Source organism: Pygocentrus nattereri, chromosome 12 (assembly GCF_015220715.1).
Source record: "Pygocentrus nattereri isolate fPygNat1 chromosome 12, fPygNat1.pri, whole genome shotgun sequence".
Classification (NCBI taxonomy): Eukaryota; Metazoa; Chordata; class Actinopteri; order Characiformes; family Serrasalmidae; genus Pygocentrus; species Pygocentrus nattereri.
This window is the reverse complement of record NC_051222.1, coordinates 31,268,673-31,292,833: the sequence shown is the minus strand read 5'-3', so window position 1 is coordinate 31,292,833 and position 24,161 is coordinate 31,268,673. Positions and strand designations below refer to the sequence as shown.

Below are 24,161 nucleotides of genomic sequence, written 5' to 3'. Positions count from 1 at the left end.
TGACCACCTCTACATGCCTAAATGCACTGAGCTGCAGCCATGTGATTGGCTGATTAGCTATTTGTGTTAACAAGCGACTGAAGTACCTAATAAAGTGGCCGGTGAGTGTACGTGTCTTGTTTGTTCTTGTTAGTTGAGTCAGATAAACAGACATTCAAGGTTTTAGACTGAGTGATCTGATGCTGGTTCAGTTAAAAATAACAGCTGTGCTTTCCTCTATTATTACCTTGTACCTAATAAAGTGGCCGGTGAGTGTACATATTATAGATTTTCAATAGAAATTTTAAGAAACATGAAACAGCTATAAAATGATTCCAATGAAAACATCAGATACTAAAATAGTAACGTCTGTATCCAAATATAATGCTGTGTATGTTTATAATGGACTAGCCTGTTGAAAGGTCTCCTGTTCCTTGTGACTCTGCTCTGTTGTCCCTCCCCCTTCTTGCACACTCTCTCTCCCTCTGGAAGACAAATCATACCTCTCTTTCACAGACGTGAGGTTATATCCTATGTGCTATGTGGCATCTAAGCTGAGCAAGATAAAACTTCAGATCTCTTCAGATACCCACAAAACGCAGGTATGTACCCTGTATATGTGTGTATGTGTGTATTTTCAGTGTCTGTGTAAGAAAGATATGAAAGGAATGAGGGCATACAAGTCCGGTAGAACAATGAGATTGACTTTATATGGAGTCTTTTTAAGTCATTTAGCAAACTATTAATGCATATAATTGTAATAAGTGCAGCAGTAGTATAATATATATAATAATAATAATACATTATTCCTTGTCAGATGTTATTCTACAGCTTTAAGTGACTAATAAAAGGTTTTTGATACACTGTACATGGTGTATGTTGTATATGAAGCTCATTTTTAGCTAGAAGCTTGTTAGTAGGCTCACAATAAAACACACAAGTAGAACAAATATAGACTGCAGAGAACTGAACAGGTGGAGGAGTTTCTGATCAGCATTCATACTTCTGTCCTTATCTTCACTTCAGAGCACTCAGTCATTTAACACCATGAACTAAATGCACCCCGACTCGCTGGTCAGGATGTTTCAGTCACGGCTGTTTATGCTTAATTGAGACTTTTCAACTGCATAAAATAAATGGTGGAGATGTAAACAGAGTCGTTCAGAGTGGTTTGGTGTGAAAAGCTCTATTCTAGAGGAACTTCTGAACTGTTCACAATGGTGGCGATAGGAACCAGACGTCTGAAGAGTTTAAGTCCTCCAAAAGCTGAGAACGCTGGTACACAGATTGGGTATGAATACACTGCCTGATGTCTGAGACATTCATTCATTGTTTTTCCAGATGCACATCAACATTACATACAAAAACGCACATGCAGATACACAAAATAGACTTTAAGGTGTGCTACTGTGTGTAGCTTTGAGACGGTCCATATGTCCCACACACTGATTAAAGGAATAGTTCATTAATTAATCAATTTTACATGATTTTCCTCTCCCCCCAAATGCAGTCAATCAGCCAAAACATCTTGGGTGTCCAACCCTTTGCTTCTTTAGCTTTGATCTGGAGCTATTAGGCTGATGTTGCTAACCAACACTGGAAGTGGATGGTCTCCCAAACTGCCTAAAGCTTCTCTCCACCCACTCAAACCTCAGGCCTTAAGTCAGGTCTCGCAGACATGTCAATGTGATTTAGAGGACAGTATGACTCACTATGAACTATAAAAACAAGCAAAAAAATTCTCAGTTCAGCAATTGGGGCAGCCACATGGGAAAACCGGAATCACTTCTTTCCTGAACATGATTTGGCAACATTCCACACAAGACAACCGAAGATGGGTCTAAGGGAATTCTCAATATGTTTAATACCTATAAAATAGGCAGGAAAGCTGAGAAGTGCCCTAAGAAGATCAATACAATGTCTGATTACAAATTTGAGAAACAGATTTTCTGCACAAATGAGCTTCAGTGACTCAAAGCTGCCCCAAAGCTGAAGTTCTTGTTCAAATGTCCTATTCCAACTCAAATGGAGCTGGAGTATAGCTGCTGCACCACTGGTGACGTCCCAGACTAGATTTCTTTGTTCTATAGGTTTATCATTATTCTTACAGTAAGCAAGCCTTAGTTATCACTGTGCTGATGCCATGTTTCTATGTTGTGACATTTTACAACAAACCCCTGCGATCCAGCCTCCCAGAGTTTGAAGGAGGGACAGTATCTGAAAGCAGGACGCTGGGCAGATGATGACGTAGTTCCAATTTGAGCTTAAATGAGTAAATAAGATCTACCCATGTAGTTTCGCCAAATTCTGTTCATGTAGCTTATCAACGTTATTTGAAGAAAGCATATCAAGATTGTTGAACGTATTTGTGGAAATGTGTTTGGTGATTATTGGCTTCCGTTGTTTGTTACCACCGTTAGCCTAGCAGCTCCAGTTCTAAACTAAAGAAGAAAGATTTGGGCAAAGCCGAGGTACCTGGCATTTTAAATGGAGCTTCTCCGTTGAAAGGAAAATGTAGTCCAGGATAAAGCTTAATCTCTGTCCAGCAAACCACAGGAACCATGTAAGCAAGACTATATGGCTTTACTTAATGACGTAAGCAAGGTTTGAGGCCAGTGTGATGAAGTTTGCGTTTTGCTCATTACTAGCCTCTATTACTTTGTTACATTAGTGCAAAACTAAAGAACCTCATTTCATCTCATTCTGTCTTGCAGTTTTTCATCTGTACTCATGGAAAAGAAAGGCCTTCCTCCACCGTACCCTGGCCCAGCTCTGGGTTACCCTGAATTCCATGCAGTGGACAATGCACAGATGGCTGCATTTTCTCCACAGCCAGGTCAGCATGACTGACAACATCTCATAATGTCCAATAACTGCTCTGTTATCATGAACAGACGTTGATCCATTTAGACGTGTACAGTAGTCCTGCCAGTTCTTCACATCTGAAACGTTTAAAACCTAAAGAAATGCACTTCATGTGGTGACAGACAGTTTGCCTAGATTCATTCAGCTGTAATATATTTGTTGATTAATATGTGTCAACTGTTCACTCTGAAATCAAAGTGTTACAGGCTGGTCCTGTGGTCATCGATCCTGTGTTTCAGCAGCCAGTAAGCATAGTCCAGCCAGCACCTCCAACTTCAATAATCCAGCCTGCACCTCAACCAGCTGTAACAGTAATCCAGCAGGCACCTCCACCTACAATAATCCAGCCTGCAGCTCAGCCAGCTGTAACAATAATCCAGCCTGCAGCTCAGCCAGCTGTGGCTGTAGTAAGTCCTACGGGTGAGTGTTTAACGCTTTGTCAATGCTCTGTCCCTCAGGTCTAGAAGAAGAGACCACAGCCTAATAATATGGAGAGATTAGGGTTGATCAGCTTGTATAGAGCTCAGATTCCACACAGACAAACTCCTCCTGGCATCCACCAAACCTAGTCTGGTCCATGAGATTGCCAGATAGCAAAAAGGTGATTACTCGCTCTAGGGAACATCTCAACTGCTCCAGAGTCCAGTGGCGGTGTGCTTTACCCCACTCCAGGTGATGCTTTGCATTGTGCATAGTGATGTAAGGTATGTGTGCAGCTGCTCAGTTAATGGAAACCTATTTCATGAAGCACAGATTTTGTGCTGATGTTGCTTCCAGATGCAGTTTGGAACTCTGTACTGAATAATTTTATGCACTACATGCTTCAGCACTCTGCGAGTTTGTGTGGTCTACCGCTTTATGGCTGACCTGTTGTTGCCCCTAGATTCTTCTATTTCACAATAATATCACTAACGGTTGACTGGGGCAGATCTAGCAGGAGAGAAATTTCAAAGGAAATGTGTCGTCTGACGACAGTTCCAAGATGAAAGTCACTCAACTCTTCAGTACGACCCATTTTAATGGCAGTGTCTGTCTGTGGAGATTGCATGTGTCTGAAACACCTGAATTCAATAATTAGGAGGGGTGTCCATGTAATTTTGGCCATATAGTGTGTTTGGAGTGAGTGGGAAGTGAAGTGTACATTCTGTAGTACATTCACATGCTAAAACCTGAAAGCTTGCCTGAGCTACTGTCAGACAGTGGAACAGTTGCTAAACAGTGATTGGAGGAGAAAATGATATTTAGGAAAGATGTGGAGAGCATCAGGATTATTATCAGTCGTAAAACAATGACAAAGCTCTTATTTTTCCTACTGTGTTCACAGTGTGAAAGGTTCTCACTGTGAGACAAAACAGCTGTTGATTTTGCCATAATTGCTCGTGGAGGCCCTGTAGTGGCTCTGGCCTTGGGCACATGCCCATAAAAACTCATGGGATGATCCAGGCCTGCCATGCTTCATATAGCCCCCTCTTCACCCCCACCATGCTCCTGCCAATCTTTTTACAGTAGTCAGCTACTGGAAAAAACTTCACCCACTATCAGAAATCATAATACAAACATACCTTTTCGAAATTCCCTTGCACCTTCAAGGTAGATGATCAAAAGGGGGGATTCCTGATCTTCTATTTCTTTTTCACTCTTGAGACTATTGTGGCACCATCTTAGGAGGAGAGTAGGCATGTTCAGAACAGATAGTGATCGTTTCACTTTTACTTTAGCCTAAAGTGCCCCTTTAAATGCAGTTTTAGTCGGTAAATGTGAAGTGTGTGTGTGTGTGTGTGTGTGTGTGTGTGTGTGTGTGGTTGCAGTGATTCAGCCTCGCTTGAGAGAAACACCTGGACAGCTGAAATGCATTTACTGCCAGCATGAGATTGTCACAGTGACCCGATATATCAATGGAGCACTCGTCTGGACCATTTTTGGAGGCCTTTGTATAACTGGGTGAGAGCATGTGCACTCTCATCTGCACACACACACACACACACACACACACACACACACACACACACACACACACACACACACACACACACGTATACTCAGCTTTACAGTTCCTCTGTTCTCTCTGCGCAGCTTTTGGCCGTTCTGTCTGATTCCCTTCTGTGTGAATGCCTGTAAAGATGTGGAACACAGCTGCCCCCAATGCCACAACATCATCTCCGTTTACCGACGCATGTGAAACTTTCCACCCTGAGAGCTGCAATATGGGCTTCAGTCGGGTTTCAGGAATGACCGCTGTTTGTCTCTGAGAAATACATCTATACAAATGAGTTTTCACTGCTTCACCCGCTGATATGTATTCAATCTCTTTTGGAAAGTTTATAGAAGCTGTGTTTTACACTTTTCTTGCATTTTAATGTTTCAGAGATGTCCACAAATGGCATTTATAAGATTAAGTGACACTTATTCGTCCCACAACAGGGAAATTTCACCTCCGCATTTAAGCCATCCGTGAAGTGAAACACCACACACACACTATGGGGCAGTGAGCACACTTGCCCGGAGCAGTGGGCAGCCCAATCTGCAGCGCCCGGGGAGCAGTTGGGGGTTAGGCGTCTTGCTCAAGGACACCTCAGTCAAGGACTGTCGGCTCTGGGAATCAAACTGGCGACCTTCCGGTTACGAGGCTGGATCCCTAACCTCCAGCCCACGACTGCCCTCACACGTTTATATGTGGACTTGAGTAATAATTCATATTTGCACAACAATTTTCCAACCTTTCGCTATCCAGGCTGTTTTTATTACTGTGCCTTTAAGACTGATCTATGCAAATGCTTTTGTTTATGTTTTTACAAAATACAAGGAAATTATATTTTTGTACAACATGGCCTCTGTAATGATATGGTTGCATGAAATTTTCTTTCTTAAACACTTGAGATAAAATGAATGTACACTGCTAATAACTTTGAAAACCGAGCAAGTTCCACAGCGTTCTAGAGCTCTGTAGTCATGTGGACTACCGAAATGAGTAAAATTTGGTCAAATTTGTTCCACTTGTCAGATTTGCACCATAAGGCACGTATGAGGCAAAGTGCAATCACTCGCTGTAAACTTAACTTGAACCTTTTCACATAATAAAGCCTTTAAAACTAAATGTTCCTGTAAATAGCAGCATATTGTAAAAAGAATGAGATGTGGGTTTATTTTACTGAACTGCAGAGGTGACTCAGGTTACTGGGGCACATGTTGAAATGAAATGGAGTACTGACTTTTACAGGGAATAGGTGTGATAGACATACTGGTACAGGGAGAAGGAGTGATGGTAGCACTGGAACAGGGGCAAAGATTGCTGGTAGCACTGGTACAGGAGAAGAACTGATGGTAGTACTGGAATGGGGGAAGGTTTGATGGTAGCACTGGTACAGAGTAAAGATGACGGTGGTATTGGTACAGGGGAAGGATGATGTTGGAAAGGACTGTTGGTGGTACTGGTACGAAGGAAGGATTGACGGCGGTACTGGTACGAAGGATGATGGTAGTACTGTTACAGGGAGAAGGAGTGATGGAGCTACTGGTACAGGGAGAAGTGATGAGAAAAGAGTGCTGAACTAAACAGGAACGTTTCTAAAAGGTAACATCTTCATGTAAAATATATGTTTTCATGAAATGAAACCATATAGCAATATGCATAAGTGTGCCCCTATGATGGAGGGTGTGCCCTACTACAACTCCCTGTCTAGAAATGACTCTGCTTCCCTTTTTTCCACATATATTCTGTATAAAAACATGCTGTACATACACATTTATGAGATAGAATTTTTAAAAAGCTTCTCTATGCTTTCTCTTGTTCTTGGACTCTCTCAGATTAAAAATGAATAAACAAGTCTTTAAAGCACCTATTAGTCATGTTTTTCTAGCCAATATATATGGTATAGTTTTTGTAGTCATGTAAACAGTTGTACTGCTTTGTGTTAGAAACAAGAAAGCCTTCAAAAAAGTTTACTGCTCCGGACAGAAATAGCCGTCAGCGCTCTTCTGGCTCAAGCAGCTGACTACCCTGTATGAGGGCCATGAAGAAGACCTAAGAGCCATTCTTGAGGTGTTGTCCATCATAACCACCCTGCTCTCTAGGAGCAAAGACACAAACACCCCACACTACCTGATCACCTGCCTGCTCACTCTCTCCAAGATGCACAACCAGATCTACAACCACTTAATCAAGAACAGACAAAAAGAAGAGTGTCTAGTGGATGCAAAAGCACCTGCTCGTAAGATGGTGGTAGCAGTACCTGAGCAGTCTTGGTACAAAGTGGATTTGACAACTTGCCCCATACCTGGATTGTCCCAGTCATCTCACACTGCACTGAGAACAACCACACACATAACAAGGTGGCCAGCTATGCCCATTGGGTCATATGTAAGCATCTGAGTGTACAAGTGTCTGAAAGGAACTATGAGCATGTCCAATGGCAAGGGCACGACCATCATACTCATAGTGACTGACCGGACACTATTAGTGAACCGTCCTGGCATAGTGCTGCAAGAAAGACAACACATACCTGATGACTGACCTGGTCATTCCAGATCAGCAGGAAGTAAAATGCCAACATGAAACTAGTGCCAGTCATTGCATTAGGAACGCAGACGGAATTTGACAACCCCCAGGCCATCCAACAATTAAATACATGCCAAGAGAGGACGTGTGTCTCGTGTTCTGAGACACATAAGATGGACCTCTTCCCGCCGCCGTCTTTTAAAGATCGGAGGACAAACTTCATCTCATCTGCAGACCAGTTTCTGCTCCTCCATGCTGAACAGTATAAACTTTTTTCCAGAGCAATTTATGAGTTCTCTGCTTTTGCATGCGCAGAACGTACTTGCACGTTCCTGTTGGGAATGTAATCGGATACAGGCATTTACACAAATATTATTCATCTATTTATTTCGATTATTTAGAGGATTACCCACCTTGATCAATCAGATAGAAATTGTATTCCGAATGGCCTCAATCGGACTAGACTATTCCGATTGCGGTGTTTACATGGACAAATTCTATTCCTGTTGAGTTATTAGCCAGATTATTAACGGGTTATTAGGCTGCATGTAAACGTGGCGAGAGAGAGACAAGCAGCAGGTCACACTTGGGTATTAAAAACACTCTGAAGAGGTGCTGGGGAAATTCTGGGCTGGGTTTAAAGAAAACATCATGGCACAAAGATGATTCTTACATAGGAGAATAAGCACCAAACTGAACACGCTCTCTATTAGTTAGGATAATGTCAACACTAAGACGCTTTTTGGAAACTGGGCCCTCATCTGTATCTGGATGCACCAGTTAGGAGGAGGCTTTAAATGAAGTGTCTCCTGCTGCTCAGATACTCCTCCTGAGAACAAGACCTCAATAAACTGAGATATGTCTCCTCTATCTGCTACTGAACTCTCATCTCTCCTTTATCTCTGCTGTGTCTCATGCCTCCTTTTTGTCTGTCCTTGTTATTCTGGTCCCACAGCACCTCCTAGTGCTCCAGAGAGCAAGAGCAAGCCAGCATATTGTCCCATTGAGCCACTTAGTGCTTGTATATGGAACATTCTGTCAAGTTAGGTCAAACTGTGGTCTCACAATAAATTTAAAAAAACAATGAAGTATTCAGACCTTAAATATTTACAAGGAATATGACATGATCTAACTTAAGGCATCAATAGATAAAGTAATAAACTAAATATATATATATATATATATATATATATATATATATATAATACAGAGTACTTTTTGTTGGGGGTGTCTGTCCCGACCATCATCATCATCATCATCATCATCATCATCATCGTCGTCGTTAACAAGAGAGAGCAAAGCATCCCAGATGACCCTGTCCTCGCAACTTTCTCCAGTGTGAAGCCCACGTAATCCGACCGGGCTCAGCCCGAAGAGGCAAGTTTTAGATGTGAAATTAATTTCTAAATACTAAAAATAGCGATTGTGCCACGTTTTAATGTCACTGCTGAAACTGAGTTTTAGCCCACAGGTGGAGGCTTATTTTAGCCACACCCCTGCAATTTAGAACAGGAAGTGGTACTACTTCCTGTCCCTCATAGCCACATAGTCAGCAGTTAGATTGCTTTGTTTTGAAGCATTAAGAACTGTCACTACTGAAACTGCACTTAAGTAACCTTCATTTAAAAGAATTATATTTTATACATGTACAACTGGGGCGGCACGGTGGTGTGGTGGGTAGCGCTGTCTCCTCACAGCGAGGAGGGCCTGGGTTCAATTCCCCGGCCAGGTGACCAGGGTCCTCTCTGTGTGGAGTTTGCATGTTCTCCTCATGTCTGCGTGGGTTTCCTCCAGGTTCCTCCCACAGTCCAAAGACATGCAGTCAGGCCAATTGGATGTGCTAAATTGCCCCTGGGTGTGAGTGACTGTCTGTGTCTGTCTGTCTGCCCTGCGATGGACTGGCGACCTGTCCAGGGTGTATCCTGCCTTCCGCCCGATGACTGCTGGGATAGGCTCCAGCGACCCTGACGGAGAAGCGGCTTAGAAAAGGGATGGATGTGTACAGCTGTGTTTTCTAGTCATGTACTGGCTAGTGTTTTTGAATGTTGTTTATTTTGAATGAACGCATGAAGAGAAATCCTGCAAGTTAATGAATAGCCTAAATAAAGTAGGCAATCTATAAACAACATCTATAAACAACATAAAACGATGACAGCAAAACAGCTAAAATAAACAAAGTCACTATAAAGAGTGAACAACATGCAAATTCTTGTAGCTTACAGAGACAACAGAGCCTTCAGGCTGACGGCCACAGCTGCCGAGTGCCTGTTATTTCAGCAGTGGACAATGTCCTGGTTGCATCTTGTGAACTGTGGAAGCTTTTGTGGTCATTTGTGGACTTCTAGTAGTCAGGAGTGTGTGTTTGACAACCCTGTGTTTGTTTTTTATAATTACTATTCTCTGCTTTTTGTTTTCTTTATGTCAGTGTTTGGTTTCTATTAAACATTTGTTGCAGTAAAAGGACACATAGAAAAGCCTACACTGTAAAACATACATCAAAGTACTTCATGCAGCAGCAATCAAGCAACACATCTGCTTTTATTGAAGTCACAGACATATTTTTATTAATATATAAACATAAATACTTTTGTTATCCCTTCTGTTATGTTCAGCTGTAAGGAACAGCATTAAAGTTCCTGGGTCAAACTGACTCAATGGGTCTTTAACCATCGGAAAGCATTTAAACATTTTTTAAAAATTATAAACAATATCTTTAGCTCAGTTAATATCACTTTAATTCCTATTTGATTTTTCATTGCAAGCTATTTTTTTCTGTACACTGGCAAAAACTCTTCAGGTTCTTTAATAAAGAAAATGGTTCTATATAGAACCCTGAACACTCAAGGAACGCTTTGCATGATGAAAGGGTTCTATATAACACCAAAAACGGTTTCTATGGTTACAAGCTTAACACTGTAACAATAGCAGAACCCTTTTTGGTGCTATATGGAACCCTTTAATCATGCAAAGGGTTCTTTGAGTGTTCATGTTTCCAAATGGAACCATTCACATTACTAAAGAACCCTTGAAGAACCATCTTTTTAAGAGCGGTGGAATTCAATGCCATGTTGTTATATTTATTCTTATTTAGACTGAAAGGGTTTCATACATTATTAAACTTATTTTTCCTGTATTTTTCAACTTTGAAATGGGTCAGTTTGATCGAGAACACAACAGGAGGATTAAAGTAAAGCAAAACTAACAGCTCAGATGAACTAAAGGATCATTTTTCCATCAACCCAAGTCTCACAAACATTTCAACTCTGCCACAACTGTTACACACTTTGTCAGTCTACTGTCAATTAAAGTAACACAATCAAACTCTCTCATTACCTTGTGCACTAATAACTTTATAAGATCACACTAATGAACTGGGTGCCACAAAAATAACTCAATTTCGGGAAGCAAACTGCTTTTGAAGTTTGGTATCGCTGCAGGATTGGAAAACATTCATTTCAGCACATCTAGACATGTTCTATCTTCTATACATTACAATAGGTAGAAAAGTGAAACTGTAATTGCTCTACTGGTTTAATATTTTATTAATAGACACCCAAAGTTATCAAGACCTCAAAATTAAAGCAAAACCTTTCCTAGTGATTTATTTTTATAGAGAATACACTTTTCCTTACTGATTATTTTTAAATTCCATATATTTTATAGACCCCCATATGTGTAGACTTTGTCATGTCAGGCAGGAGTTCTCCAGGTTCTCTGGGTTCTCCGGGTTCTCCGGGTTCAAGTTGGAGATGAAATCAGTAATAACGTGGATACACTGAAAAGAAACATCAGAGAAACAGTTAAATAAGTTCTCTGTGAGTGTGCAGGTGCTTGTCTTTACATTTTCATACCAAACCCAGACAAATTCGTATCTGATTTCAAAGGTGTGAATAACTAAACAAACACAAAAACCCCTGAACCTTCACATTTGAGTCTTTATAATAGTTTTCTATTATATTTTTTTTCATTTAAGACAATCTTCATTTTCACTATAATTGACACTTTTATCACAATGTAGTTATACTATATGAAGTTTGGGTGGGGAGCATGGCTGAAACCCCTCCTTCTTCCAATCGATGTCCTATAATTTCACATCCTCACCTTCCATTCCCGTGGCAAAATGTTTGGAATCCCTACCTCGACCCACCTCCTTCCTGTTCCTCAGTCCTACATTAGTCCCACCACAGCCAGGGGTTCTAGCCTTCCAGCTACAGGCAGAAGCCAGCCCAAGTTCTCAGAGTTCCCCCATCCCTCAACCAGTTTTCCCTCATACTACCACCACCATGCTGATGGCATGGTCTGAACTAACAAATAAGATATTGCAATGCTTTCATAAGGACTATACATGTTTCCAGCCTACTCTTAAAGTCCGGAAGTACTCACCCACGGCACCTGGTGGGGCTTGGTAGACTGCGACCCCTGGCTGAGCCACAGGCTGGATCACTCTTGGCATAACCTGGGGCTGGACTACTTGAACAGCGGGTTGAACTGCGGGCTGCATCACATAGGCTGGTTGAGGAGCTTGCTGGTACACAACAGGCGAAGCCCCAGCCTGAAGTACCATTGCTGGCTTTGGAGCCTGGATTACTGCAGCTTGGGTCTGTTGCTGGACTATGACCCTTGTTTGACTCACCCCTTGACTGTATGCATACATAATGAGGTTGTATCTGTGGAGACATTGAAAAGCATTTTGTAGTAACTGAATTAGTTTTTAAAGGCTAAATGCAGTCTCCTGAGGTGTAAAGTAACAAATAGGACAAATAGGACTGTAATTGAATGCATTTGAATGCTTGTCCAGGTTGATACACTTTCTATTACAGCAATCTAAATGATCATAGCTATCTCTTGGGGGAGGTATCTTATCACGAGATCATATGTGACTCACATCCGGAGTTATGAGGTTATGAAGAGGGGCTAAGATACATGTCATCTACCATGTCTAATTAGTGGATTCGTGTGTGCGTCTACATTCTGTGTAAGACTGACCAGCAGACACTCTTAAATGACTAAAGATAGACCCATCAGACCGACAATCCTTCATTCTTCATTCAGTTGACATCAGAGACACGTGAATGGTGTACAAAGAGTTTACAGCAGCTTAAGTTGCTGCAGCGTTTTTGTAAATGTAAGGGTCCAGTCGGCCCCGCCTGCTGCCAGCAGAGGGCGATGCCAACAAGTGTCCAGTCTGCACTGCCTGCTGCCAGCAGAAGGCGGCAAGGAGCCATGGACTGATTAGGTCCAACTTGACACACCTGTGGACTCCACTATTTAAGGCTGCAGCAAACAGTAGTGTTTGTCACACCTTTGTAGAGGGGTGACTGGTATGGTGCTTGTTGTTAAAGGAAAGAAGGTTGAGAAAAAAAAATTGTCCCAAAGCCAAAGAAAGAAAAGAAAAGAGGACTACAAAGAGTAACTGTCCCAAAATGTTTTAAAACCACAAAAAGGCTTGAGCTGCGAATTGCTCCAAGCCCTGTAAGAGGTGTTTGCTCCCCAAACAAGTGATACATGAAGTCTGACTTCCCCCTGAAATTTCAGAGGAAGTCGTTTTACTCATTCTTTTATTTCATGTTTCTAGTTCAGCTTTTGTTTGAGCATGCTGCTTTGAGCATGCTGTGAGGGGGTTAAGTGCAGAGGTCTAATTTCAGTGTGCAAACACAGTGACAAATGGTTGTCAATTCAACGCTAGTACCAATATCAATGCATCCCAATTCGGCAAGGCAACAAGCCCTCCTGCTGTTGTGAAATATTTCTTGAAATCAGGCAACATAAATGCATCTTGTAAGATTTGTAGTGACATTTTCTGTACATTATGTGTTGGGATGCATTCTTTAATACATTTTAAATATGTATATATGCCTTTTATTTATCTACAACTATGTTGTTTACATTGGTTATTGATCAGATCAAATGAATAAATCAGTATATTTAGAGTATGTGAGTCTGTATTGTGCACTGAGATCAAAAAAGATGCATTTTGGTTTCAGAAAATTAAGAACAAAAGTTATTGTTGTGCTCCATTAAAAAAAAGATTGCTACAGGTGCGTAAAGCAAAAAAAATCTGAATTAGAGTAGAAAAAATGTTGCCTGCAAACTGTTGAAATGTCAGAGAAGACTACCAAAAATATTTTTTATTCCATTATAGTACAAAAAAAGACACAAACCGAGCAAATGTTTCAGCTTCTTGTTATCATTTAACGTTTCTGACTTTCTCGAAAGGAAAAAAAAAAAAGGAGGATCTTTTCAATTGAGCAATTTGAGGACCAAGACACAAGATGAACAGTGATGCCTCATGGACTGAATAACTCGGTTAATAAAGACATAAGAAATGAAAGGCTGTGCATTAATCATGGTAAAATCACTGTAAGGGTGTTGGGCCCGATACACAGCAGGGTAAAGTACCCTTCACCCATAATACGCTCACTGTAACACATGACCTCCATTGAGGAGTCGTTTAACCTGTTACTCATCTTTTCGCTTATCTGACTGATCAGCACAGTTGTAGCTCAGTAAATGAGTTGGTCCGTACGAGCAACGTTAGAGGTCAAAGATTATTTGTTTAAGCACTAGGATTTTTGTTGGCCTGGCACAGAAACACAGCATCGAACTGTTGACAATAACTTTGAACTTAACTCAGCCAGGTGGATTTTAGGACTAGGATTTAGACTAGCTAAATATTTTTGTGTCTGATGTTTAAAAACACAAAACAAAACAAAGAACAGTACTGAGGTGGGACAAAACACTCCAAGCTCTCGACAATCCATGGATGTTTACTTATAATGGGAGAAGTACACTGTTACACACTTATAGAGGGAAGTGTCGGTCATACAACTTCAAGTTCAATGAACTTTGCATAGGAAGTTAACAGGACAGTCATTTGAAGAGGAATAAAATTTGAATTTCAAGCCGGGTTGCTCGGTTTTAACTTAAACCTCTAATGTAATAATTACAATGTGATTAACCTCCGAAGCACTTCATTACAATAAGCTTCAAATGGGATAAATCTCTTCCAATCTTTATCATTTTTATCGAGATACTGTAGTTACTGAATATAAGACTGAAAATAGCCCCACACACCTGAAAACACTGACATACCTGAGTTTATGTATCAAGTTGTTTGTGTGGCGATTTTGATGCTTCTCTTCTCAGAGCTGTGAGGAGACTGTAAGTGAACAGACGACAAGTCGACTGTGTGCGAGAAAAACCGATTAAATCAGAAGCAGAATGAGCTCCAGCAGCATTCCAGACCAGGTTTCTCTCTGCCTTTACACGGGGAAGTGAATGCCAGGAAAACAGTGATGCATTAATGCAAGGCTTTAAGACCACAGCAGCACAATGTTGTGGCTGCCCTGGGTGGGTCAAACGATGATGATGATGAGTCAAACATGATACCTGGTTTTGTTTTCTTTGAAATGACATTTGGAATGTGTCAGATTTTAGGTACAACGCATCTAAGCATCTTATCTTGATGTCCATTCTTGGTCTGTAAAACTTGTTTCGTTTTTCTCTTTAAGGTGAAATTAAGTGCAAATGGTTTTAGGCGTTTTAGGTCAATTTCAAATGGCCAATTTTAGGTACACTACAAATATTTTATCAGGTTGTCTTTCCTTCTTAGCAAGTAGTCTTACACTGTAAGTAACTTCCTTAATATATACTTTAATACAACAGGGTGAGGTAAAGAATGGTGCACTTCAAGAAATGCATGTCCTGTTTTTTTATTTTTACAGTATTTAGCTTTTATTTGTTGGTTATACTGGAAAAGTATGACATTGTGTGGATTTATGTACCAAAAAACGGTTGTAATTCAGTTTTACATGACCATTGGTGGCACTTTCATACCTCTTTCAAATAAAAATCTGATTTAAATTCTAAGCTTAAAGTTGCTTTCTCTCATGTGAGTGTGGATTATTTAAGACATGATTCAAATTAAATGCAAAATGTCTGTTTTCCGGCCATTAAACACAAAAATGCAAATGCAAAGTGCTTTAAACAGGTCATTGTCTTAATGGTCTGACTCTGATATTGAAAATGAATAACAATCACACATTTGCAATTGCATTTGGTCACCATCGCGCTCTAGTTCGTGTTTGCAATTGCATTTTCACGGTCAGCAAGGCTTGCTGTCAATCAAATGCTGTGGGTGAGATGTCAGGAGACTGGTTTAGACTGGTTGGAACTACTCCAATAATGTACTTGAGTTAAAGTGAAGATACCCAGGGTAAAATATTCCTCCAGTAAAAGTAGAAGTTCCTCCCTTTAGACCTCCACTTCAGTAAAAGTACTAAAGTATTTCCCTTCAAATGTACTTAAGTATAAAGTAAAAGTACTAAAAGAGTAATTCTGGCTCTGATCTGGTCCTGTTATCATTTTTATAACCAGACTGGCTTCATGAACTCATTTCAGGTGAAAGTCCTCCAGCGTCTCTCTTGGTAAACCAGTCTTTTAATAGAACGTCATTAATTAGTGACGCTGACGTCTATTAAAATGATCAGAAGCACAAAACACTGAAGGTAAACAGGTTCCATCAGGGAGAACCGAGTGGCTCTGAAATCACTTTTTACACACAAGCAAAGTTTCAGTTTCAGATTTATTTACAACTTAGTTCCAAGTTTAAGTTGAATAAAAACTGGCTTTAAACTCAGGATCACAGATGAGCTCCTTTACTATGTTGATCTGTAGGCGTCTGTTCATAAACATAAACCAGCCCAAACTCATTTACTATAAAATGAAATGGTGTTTGTAGAAATTCAGAAAAAAGCCGCGTCAGTCTCGACTGCATATGTGGACATATTTCTATATTGTGCTCTATTTACACAAAGTTAGGTTAGTTCATCATTTATGTTGAACAGACTCTCCCAAAGTTTTACGCTGCTGCGCTGACGTTGAACCGCGTGCTGCACTGGGTCGGTATGACCAACAGGTCAAAACCAGCTCAGGACAAAGTGACCGCTGGGCCCTGATTGGTGCTCTGGCTTTGCGGTTCTTTCGTTTTGATATGTTACGTTTTTATACACACAGAAACCAAAAGGAACGACAGATTTCTCAAAATGTAGGAGGAAAAAGTCGGATATTAGACTCTGAAATGTAGTGGAGTGAAAGGAAAAAGTCGCCCAGTAGAGAAACTTCAGTACAGATACACGAAAAATACTTAAGTAGAGAAACTAATTACATTTACTGAGTTACTGTCCACCACTGGTCCTAATAGACTGTAATAGGTTTTCTGTTGTGGAATTTAAGGTCTATACATGATGACCAACCTTATTTTGTGTATTGGTTGAACCACAGGCTGGATTAGGGTAGGCTGAGGCGCTGGCTGGATGACCGTTACCTCTGGTTTGAACCACAGGCTGGTTCACATGATGCACTGAAAGACCAACATGAATGTTTTTACTTCTTAAACTAAGTGTAACCTCACAAAACCCTCGATTCATTTTGAAAATGTTTAGAATCACTACTTCACTGTTTAATAATCATCACTCTTACTTCAGCTCTGGACTTCTACTCAGTGCAGTGATGGAGCTGAATAATTACAGCTGAAAAAGCCAGATGACTCTGTAGTGATCAGGCACAGCAGCTTCCCCAGACGCTAAAAGGCCTTTCTCAGATCTTCATCAACCAGTGTCAATATTAGAATATTATATAATATTAAATATTATATAGGCACAAATATGTTAATGGCTCAAACGCAGTAAATGAGAATTGTGTAATTTAGATGCTGACTGGGGCCTGAGTGATGTCATGGATGATGAAATACAATGTTGATTATTATTAAAATAATAATAATAATAATAATAATAATAATAATAATAATAATAATAATAATAATAATAATAATAATAATAATAATAATGCATTTTTCAGTCAAAGTCCTTCATATTCTCAGAAATAAAGATAGTGAACTGTCACTGGGGCAGGACCCCTCCTGTCTCTGGGGTGGTCCAACATAACTGTACCACTCCACACACCCGGTTATGAAACATTTGGTTATGAAAAGGTACAAATACGAACTTTTCACCTGGAAAAAACTGATTTAAGGTTCACAACCAGACCTTAAAACCCCTGTAGAACCTTTTGAGGGAACCTTTACATTATACCTTCACTCTTAAAGCATACGTTAAAACCAGCACCTCCCGTCTCCACCTAGACACACCAGTGGTCTCAGCTGGAGACGAGACTCCTCCAGTTGAAACAGGCATATGGATCACACGATTCTCTGGATCTTCAAACAGTGCGACACGGAAAGGCCTCGGGTGTGTAACACAGGCTAGTGTGTACTTATTAAACACACCACCTTGTAGAAGAACTAATGCTGATCAAACGCTCCTGTACTGCACCTTTTATTTCTAACGGCGTGCAGACAGATGATGGAGTTTAACAGCGAATATTATTATTATTATTATTATTATTATTATTATTAAACTATGAATATTAAATTAAAAGCATATCAAATGAAGACACGCATCAAATTAAAAGATCAATACAAAGAGGAGAGGCGACACTTTAATCGAAAGCTAAATTAAATGTTATTTAAAATAATTTTTAATAACATATTTAAATTATTTTATTTTAAATATTAAATGTTATTGTTTAAGATGATAAAGTAATAAAATAATTTTCATCAGTAATGATGTTAAATAAATAAATAAATAAATAAGGACTCTGATTGGTCTTCGCCCTGCACGCGCTGAGCGTCAGAGAGTAATGGAGCGCGTCCTTGGATACCGCTGGTTTCTAGGTAACGGGGTGTAAACAGTGCGGCGCCCTCCTCGCTCTGCGGCTCGCCGCTGACCGAAGCTCGCCGCTGACTAAACTAGAACAAAAGTCAGACTTTCCGCCGCTTGTTCGTCCGAAATGTCGTCTGAAGTTCTCGCTCCGCGTTCCGACCCGACAGCCGCTCCGGAACAGGGCCTCTCCGTGGCTCCGTCGGCCGGTCTGGCCACCGCGGGCTACCGCTCGGCTAAGTACCACCCGGGCGAGTGGATGGCCAACAACGCGGCCACGCTGCAGCGCGCGTTCTCCGACCGGCTCGCCGCCGAGAGGATCCAGCGCGCCTCCCGCGCCCTCTCGGCCGAGGTGGAGGCGGGCACGCTGAGCGCGCAGAGCCGCGGGACCCGGCTGCTGGGGGCGCGGCTGCAGGACCTGCACTCCCGCAGGTCGGAGCTGGAGCGAGGCGTGGAGCGACTCGCCGCCGAGACGGAGCTGCTGCTCGGGCTGAAAAGGAGGCTGGAAAAGGCCCTGCTGACCACCGACATCCCCCTGGCCATCGCCACGGACAACCTGGGCTGCAGGGAGAGGCGGTTCGGACCGGACCTGGTCAAAGACCAAGTGGAAGAAGAGCTTCTGAAGGTGCTTGTAAAGAGGCGGGTCAGGGGGGAAAACAGCACACAGTTCCCTCCACGTCTGAGTCCACTGACCAGACAGGTTTGGCGTCTGAAGTTGGCCTTCTTCGGTTTTACGCTGGAGCTACGAGGCCAACACGGCCCAAAACGCCAACATATTCGCCCTCCTGTTATCTTCAGATTTACCATCATCTTTGTCCTTTGACCCCAGCAAATGAAACCTGGACAAAAGGATTATAATTTAAAATCTTACCCATGTTTATAGGTCAGGTAGTTGTTTATTTGCAAAAAACGATGTTCATTTATTTCATTTCTTTAAAGACATTAAACACTAAATGGGGCCAAAGGCAGTAGGAGGGATCGTCATGTTGCTCCACTGCAGCAATGAAAAAGCAAACTTTAGACAACCCCTGTCTTGGCTGATGGTGAAACTGTGGAAAACTGAGTCCAGTTTTCAGAACATTGTAAGTTGAGCCCACAGCACGGCTGCAACAGGATCAGCTTGATTTAATGTTGCTTACTCAATTATTCATAAGCAGAAGTCACTTAAATTATACCCAAAGTCAATTAACGTGATGTGTTTCTGCTAATGTGAAATATTGGCTCAACATTAACAGCCAAGAACCGATTGCTTAATAAACAAAGGTCAAAAAAGGTACCGAGTTACCTCAGAACCAGCATCTGCCAGTGCAGGAACAGACGTTAGGAGCTGCCCTTCCCTTTATGGTCTAACCCAGGGTTCGGGCAACATGAGGCTCTGGAGCCGCATGCGGCTCTTTTTACTGCTCTGTTGTGGCTCCGCAGCAGAACTGGGTCTTTAGGTGAAAATAAAAGAATCCCCTGTGCAGTAAAATAAAGCCCAACAGTTGAACAGTGAATGGTCTTAAACGCTGGAGTTAATGTAGAACTGCTAATTCACCCTTTGCCCGCCAACCTTCAGGGCTAGACTACTGGTCACCATAGCAACACAGACAACGCTCTCACCTAGCTAGTAGCTAACGGACCAGCAAAGAGAGATTTGGGGATGAATGGACTTGTGGAATTCTCGTTCACCAGCTTCTTGTTCGAATTGCCCCATTCCGCCTTAAATGGCGCCCGAGGTGCCAGACTGTAACTGCTGCACCATTTAAGGTGGAACAGGAAAATTAGAACGAGAACTTGGTGAATGAGAAGCAACTTCAGCCTCGTAAACAGTTGAACGTTGAGAGACATTTTACAAGAAACTGTTCTACTTTTGAGGAAACGTTTCCTGAGAAAAGCAGCTGTAGCTGAGCTGAAGCTTAAAGCAGGACAAAGATACATTTATATTTTTAAGGATTACATTACTAGGATTACATTAGCACAGATTAAGACATTTTCAGACAAGATGGTAAAATGTTACTTCAATAAAATGGACATAAAATGTTGCGGTTTGATTTTTCTTAAACGGGCAAAATGGCTCTTCTTAAGATTTGGGTTGCCTAACCAATAAAGTGCTAAAGCTCCAAAGTGAGAGGCATCGCAAGGCACTACAGGGGCTGTTACCGCTGTAACGGGAAGAAGTTAAACTCGGGAAAAGACTTTAGGAGCTGAAAGCGAATGATTAAAATGGAACTGTGGAAAAAGTGAAATCCTGTCTTATCCTAGAACAGGAGCTAAAGTGTTAGTATTTAAAAGTTACTGACATGCATGAGCCAATGTAACCACACATCTGTGATCTGTCATCTTCACAGGAGGTTGAACTCATCAGAAACGTCCAGGCTCTGCTGAAAAAAACTCTGGATCAAGCTGTCAATCAAATCAGGTACTGGTCTCATCCTGTTAACTGTGTGCTTTTAACTCAGTCCAGGCTGCTCAGATGGGCCATTATGTGACTGTAAATGCTGAAAATTCTAATATCTTTTTGAATTTTTGATCATTTTTATTTTTAAAAATGATTTTAAAAAATCTCCTACTTCTTCATTTTTACAGTTTTAGCATGAAAAGATGATAAACATTTTCTTTGCTCAGATGTTTTTTTGAGAGTGTTGGACTGGAGTGTCTGTAAGCTAAAAATACGAGTGTTTATTAAACTGAAAAATAAGTGATTGATTAGCACAAGGCAGCCATACTTTCTTCTTTTTCTCTTCTCTTGGATCTGAGCTGAGCTGAGCTGTGTATAAGCGTATCACATCTGTAGGTTAAACAGAGCCACAGTATCACATTACAGGCTGTTTTCGATGTTTAGAGAGGGCGCGTTCTACTGACGTGTATCATGTCTCTAACTCAAACCACTCCAGAGTTATGTGACAGGTCAGTCTCAGTCTGCCACTGGCAGGAGCCCCGTCACCCATCCTGTGGTCAGACCCAATGCCACCACTAGATGGGAACAGAGAGCCATCTCTAGGTAATCAGAGACAGCCAGTCACCTGTGTTCGGCTCTCTGCGCAGTCTTGAGTTTGCGTCCCGTGAAGCTTGTATCTGGGTAACTGAGCGTTTGCTCCTGGCCTTGGGTCACTTGTGACAACAGTAAGTGATAAACAGTTGTTCCTCCTTTTTTCTTCCCTTTATTGAGCCTTTGGTTGGCCCCACTTTCAGCGTCGTTTTTGAGTACATTTACAGCATTTGGCAGACGCTCTTAGCCAGAGTGACTTTGATCATTTTTACACAGGTAGGCCAAGGTGGTGTTAGGAGTCTTGCCCAAGGACTCTTATTGGTGTAGTGTAGGGTGCTTGCCCTGGTGGGGGATTGAACCCCAGTCTATAGACAAAGGTGTTTACCACTACTGTGGTTGGTGTAGTATAGTGGTTTAGTTCAGTTTGTTGCACACTGGCTTCTTGGTTTCTCCTCTTTGGAATAGCCATACTGAAGGGTTCTCTCTAGCATCTGTTCCAGCATTTCTAGACTTTGCTTACTTATACTATTCACTTTGTTTTTTCACTGCCATCTGCCCTTGTGCTCTGCCATTGGGGTCACCCTCTGTCCACAGCCGGTGGTTCAATCAGTAACGCTTTGGCCTTCCATACCTAGAGGCCTGGGTTCTATTCCACCTCTGGGCAAAGCCCATTACAGGTTGTGCTGGTCTGAGTGGATCAGACACAGCAGTGCTGCTGGAGTTTTTAAACACCTCAGTGTCACTGCTGGACTGAGAGTAGTCCATCATCCAGCCAACAGCGTCCTGTGGGCAGCGTCCTGTGACCACTGATGAAGGACCAGAGGATGACCAACACAAATTGTGCAGCAGCAGATGAGCTGTCGTCTCTGACTTTGACTTTACATCTACAAGGTGGACTGACAAGGTAGGAGTGTCTAATAGAGTGGACAGTGAGTGGACACAGTGTTTAAAAACTCCAGCAGCACTGCTGCGTCTGATCCACTTAGACCAGCACCACACACTAACACACCACCACCATGTCAATGTTACTGCAGTGCTGAGTGATTCACCACCCAAATAGTACCTGCTTTGTGAGGGTCCATGGGGGTCCTGACCACTGAAGAACAGGGTAAAAGGGGGTAACAGAGTATCAGAGAAACAGATGGACTACAGTCTGTAACTGTAGAACTACAAAGTGCAGCTATACAGTAAGTGGAGCTGATAAAATGGACAGTGAGTGTAGAAACAAGGAGGTGGTCATGTTATACCTGATCTGTGTATAATGAACACCGTAGACCACTACTGAATGTACACCAGAGTGCACTGACTGTAAATAAGTGCAGCTGTGGTGTTGTGTGCTGATATAATGGAGATAGTAGGTTCTTTTCACTCAGTCCCTGTCTTTGTCTTCAGCACTTTGACCTCCTGCAGGCGTTGATGTTTTCCTTGCATGAAAAGCTCATCAGTGCTGGAGGAAGCTCTAAACGGTGCAGTTCTATTCCAGGACGGGGATCGCCTGTTCCCGTAAAGGGAGGAGGCAGAGTTCCAGTGCACTTAACGCTTGCACTTTCTGAGATTTCCTGCCCTGAGCAAATCACGTCTGTCTTTAGTGTGAACATACCTCTGCTCTGAATGTGCATGCACACATCTTCTCAGGTTAGCCACCACTACCCACATTGAATGATGACCATGGATGACCATTTAAGGAAAGCAAGGCTTGCAAAACTGCCATCTCCCCTCTACATCCCCTTTGGATGAATGTGATGAGGATAATTCTACCAAAAGTCAGAGCTCAAAACACGTTTAAGACTTTTAACTGACGGGAACAGTCAGTTCATCATGAACATCAACAGTTTGATTGCAGGAAATCTGTACTTTAGTAGTGGCAGTTCTTAATGTTCCACACTGATTTTCAGGCTTTGGGACACATTTTCTTCAAAACAATGAGATCAAACTGCTCACCATGCGGCCATGTAGTCTTGGTCTGAAATGCAGGGGTGTGGCTGAAATAAGGCTCCGCCTACAGACTAAACTCTGTGTTTTGGTACCAACATGAAAACATGGAACAGCATTTTTTGAATGCAGATTTTTTTGACAAATCTAAAACTTTCAGCTTTGTTTGAAATAAGTCTAGAAGATCTTTCTACTAACAAATGGAAAAAAAATGCCCAAAAAATGTAAGTATTATTTTGATAAGTGCAAATTTAGAGGTTAAGGTTTGGGACAGATGCATCCCAATAGAAAGTAACCTATAAATGATGATTATGTATTTAGCTTAGTATTATCTCAACGAATACCTTGGATTTAAATAGATTGTATTTTGATTATTGTAAATAACTAAGATCTGAATATGTAATCATTTGTTTGTTTGTTTGTTTGTTTGCTTGTGTACTTTTTACTCTGGAACCACAGTTTGAACTAATTCAGTACAGTGGACCATATACCCTGATATTATCATTATATAGTAATCCTGCAATAGAACTTAGTATGTCTACTTTCATTAGTAGAGGGCGCTATACTGGTTCATCTGGTTGAAATTTTAAAGTATGAGTTTTATCATAACCAGTTTACCAGCAGTCCACAAAGTGTAGTTAACTCAGTTAACTGTGCAAACACTTCAAAGGAAGCTAACACCGTCCTATTTAACTGAATGGAAGAAACAGCACAAAACACAGCCGTGCAGGCTGCCACTTCAACCCTGTGGTGTAAGCATGTCTGTAGTGTAAGTGAGACTTATGAACTGGGAGTGGATTATAGACTCAGCGGTGCCCCCTGTCTGTGCTGGCAGGTTGAACAGGGAGGCCAAACAGACGCTGGAACTGGACTGGTCAAATAAACATGAGGCCTACAATCTGGATGACCATTGCGGCCGCTATAACAACATGAGCACGAACACACAGCACTACCCGAGCTCAGCTAAAGTGCACAATCAGTGAGTTCTTCATATACATTTACAAAGCCTTGTTAGATACTGTTTTGGTATTAGTGAAGTAAGTTTGTAAAAATGTTAATATGCATCTTTTTGTCTTCCATTTTGGTGGTTAAATACATGTTAAACCAAAGGACAGTTCCTATAAATTTCATTAATCTAGACTTACAAGAGTTTGGGCCTATTTCTGCAATCGAATTGGTCATTTCCAGTTTCTAAGGCCTC

At 41.5% G+C, this 24,161-nt stretch overlaps 2 protein-coding genes and 1 long non-coding RNA gene across 5 annotated transcripts in view; 2 read left to right on the top strand and 1 right to left on the bottom strand.

The window, feature by feature from the left end:
* Window positions 1–492: 492 nt before the first annotated feature.
* On the top strand, window positions 493–5,329 carry LOC108436367 (lipopolysaccharide-induced tumor necrosis factor-alpha factor homolog). Of its 2 annotated transcripts, XM_017712800.1 has the most exons (5): window positions 493–581; window positions 2,694–2,815; window positions 3,043–3,264; window positions 4,653–4,785; window positions 4,918–5,329. In XM_017712800.1, the coding sequence occupies exons 2-5, from the start codon at window positions 2,710–2,712 to the stop codon at window positions 5,021–5,023; spliced, it is 567 nt and encodes a 188-aa protein (XP_017568289.1). In that variant the 5' UTR covers window positions 493–581; window positions 2,694–2,709; the 3' UTR covers window positions 5,024–5,329. The 2 variants fall into 2 exon arrangements, with proteins under 2 accessions (XP_017568289.1, XP_017568290.1); XM_017712801.2 differs by lacking the exon at window positions 493–581 and having other exon boundaries at window positions 2,768–2,815; window positions 3,051–3,264.
* A 5,339-nt stretch (window positions 5,330–10,668) lies between these two features.
* Window positions 10,669–14,598, bottom strand: LOC108436368. Its single transcript, XR_001858517.2, has 3 exons — window positions 14,432–14,598; window positions 11,723–12,006; window positions 10,669–11,114 (listed from the first exon to the last, which is right to left on the bottom strand). It is a non-coding gene; the product is annotated as an uncharacterized LOC108436368 (long non-coding RNA).
* A 3,520-nt stretch (window positions 14,599–18,118) lies between these two features.
* tekt4 (tektin 4) overlaps window positions 18,119–24,161 on the top strand; it is a 9,829-nt gene continuing 3,786 nt past the window's right edge. For both annotated transcript variants that reach the window (XM_017712803.2, XM_037543252.1), the window contains exons 1-3: window positions 18,119–18,682; window positions 20,388–20,458; window positions 23,796–23,939. In XM_017712803.2, coding sequence (XP_017568292.1) covers window positions 18,188–18,682; window positions 20,388–20,458; window positions 23,796–23,939 — 710 coding nt within the window. In that variant the 5' untranslated portion in view covers window positions 18,119–18,187. The remainder of the gene's footprint in view (window positions 18,683–20,387; window positions 20,459–23,795; window positions 23,940–24,161) is intronic.

Bases quoted from the DNA above. Each gene is read 5' to 3' on its own strand.
- LOC108436367 (XM_017712800.1), top strand. From the start codon at position 2,710: ATGGAAAAGAAAGGCCTTCCTCCACCGTACCCTGGCCCAGCTCTGGGT. The intron at 2,816-3,042 runs GTCAGCATGACT...CTGAAATCAAAG, and splicing joins TGCATTTTCTCCACAGCCAG to TGTTACAGGCTGGTCCTGTG. The intron at 4,786-4,917 runs GTGAGAGCATGT...CTCTCTGCGCAG, and splicing joins GGAGGCCTTTGTATAACTGG to CTTTTGGCCGTTCTGTCTGA.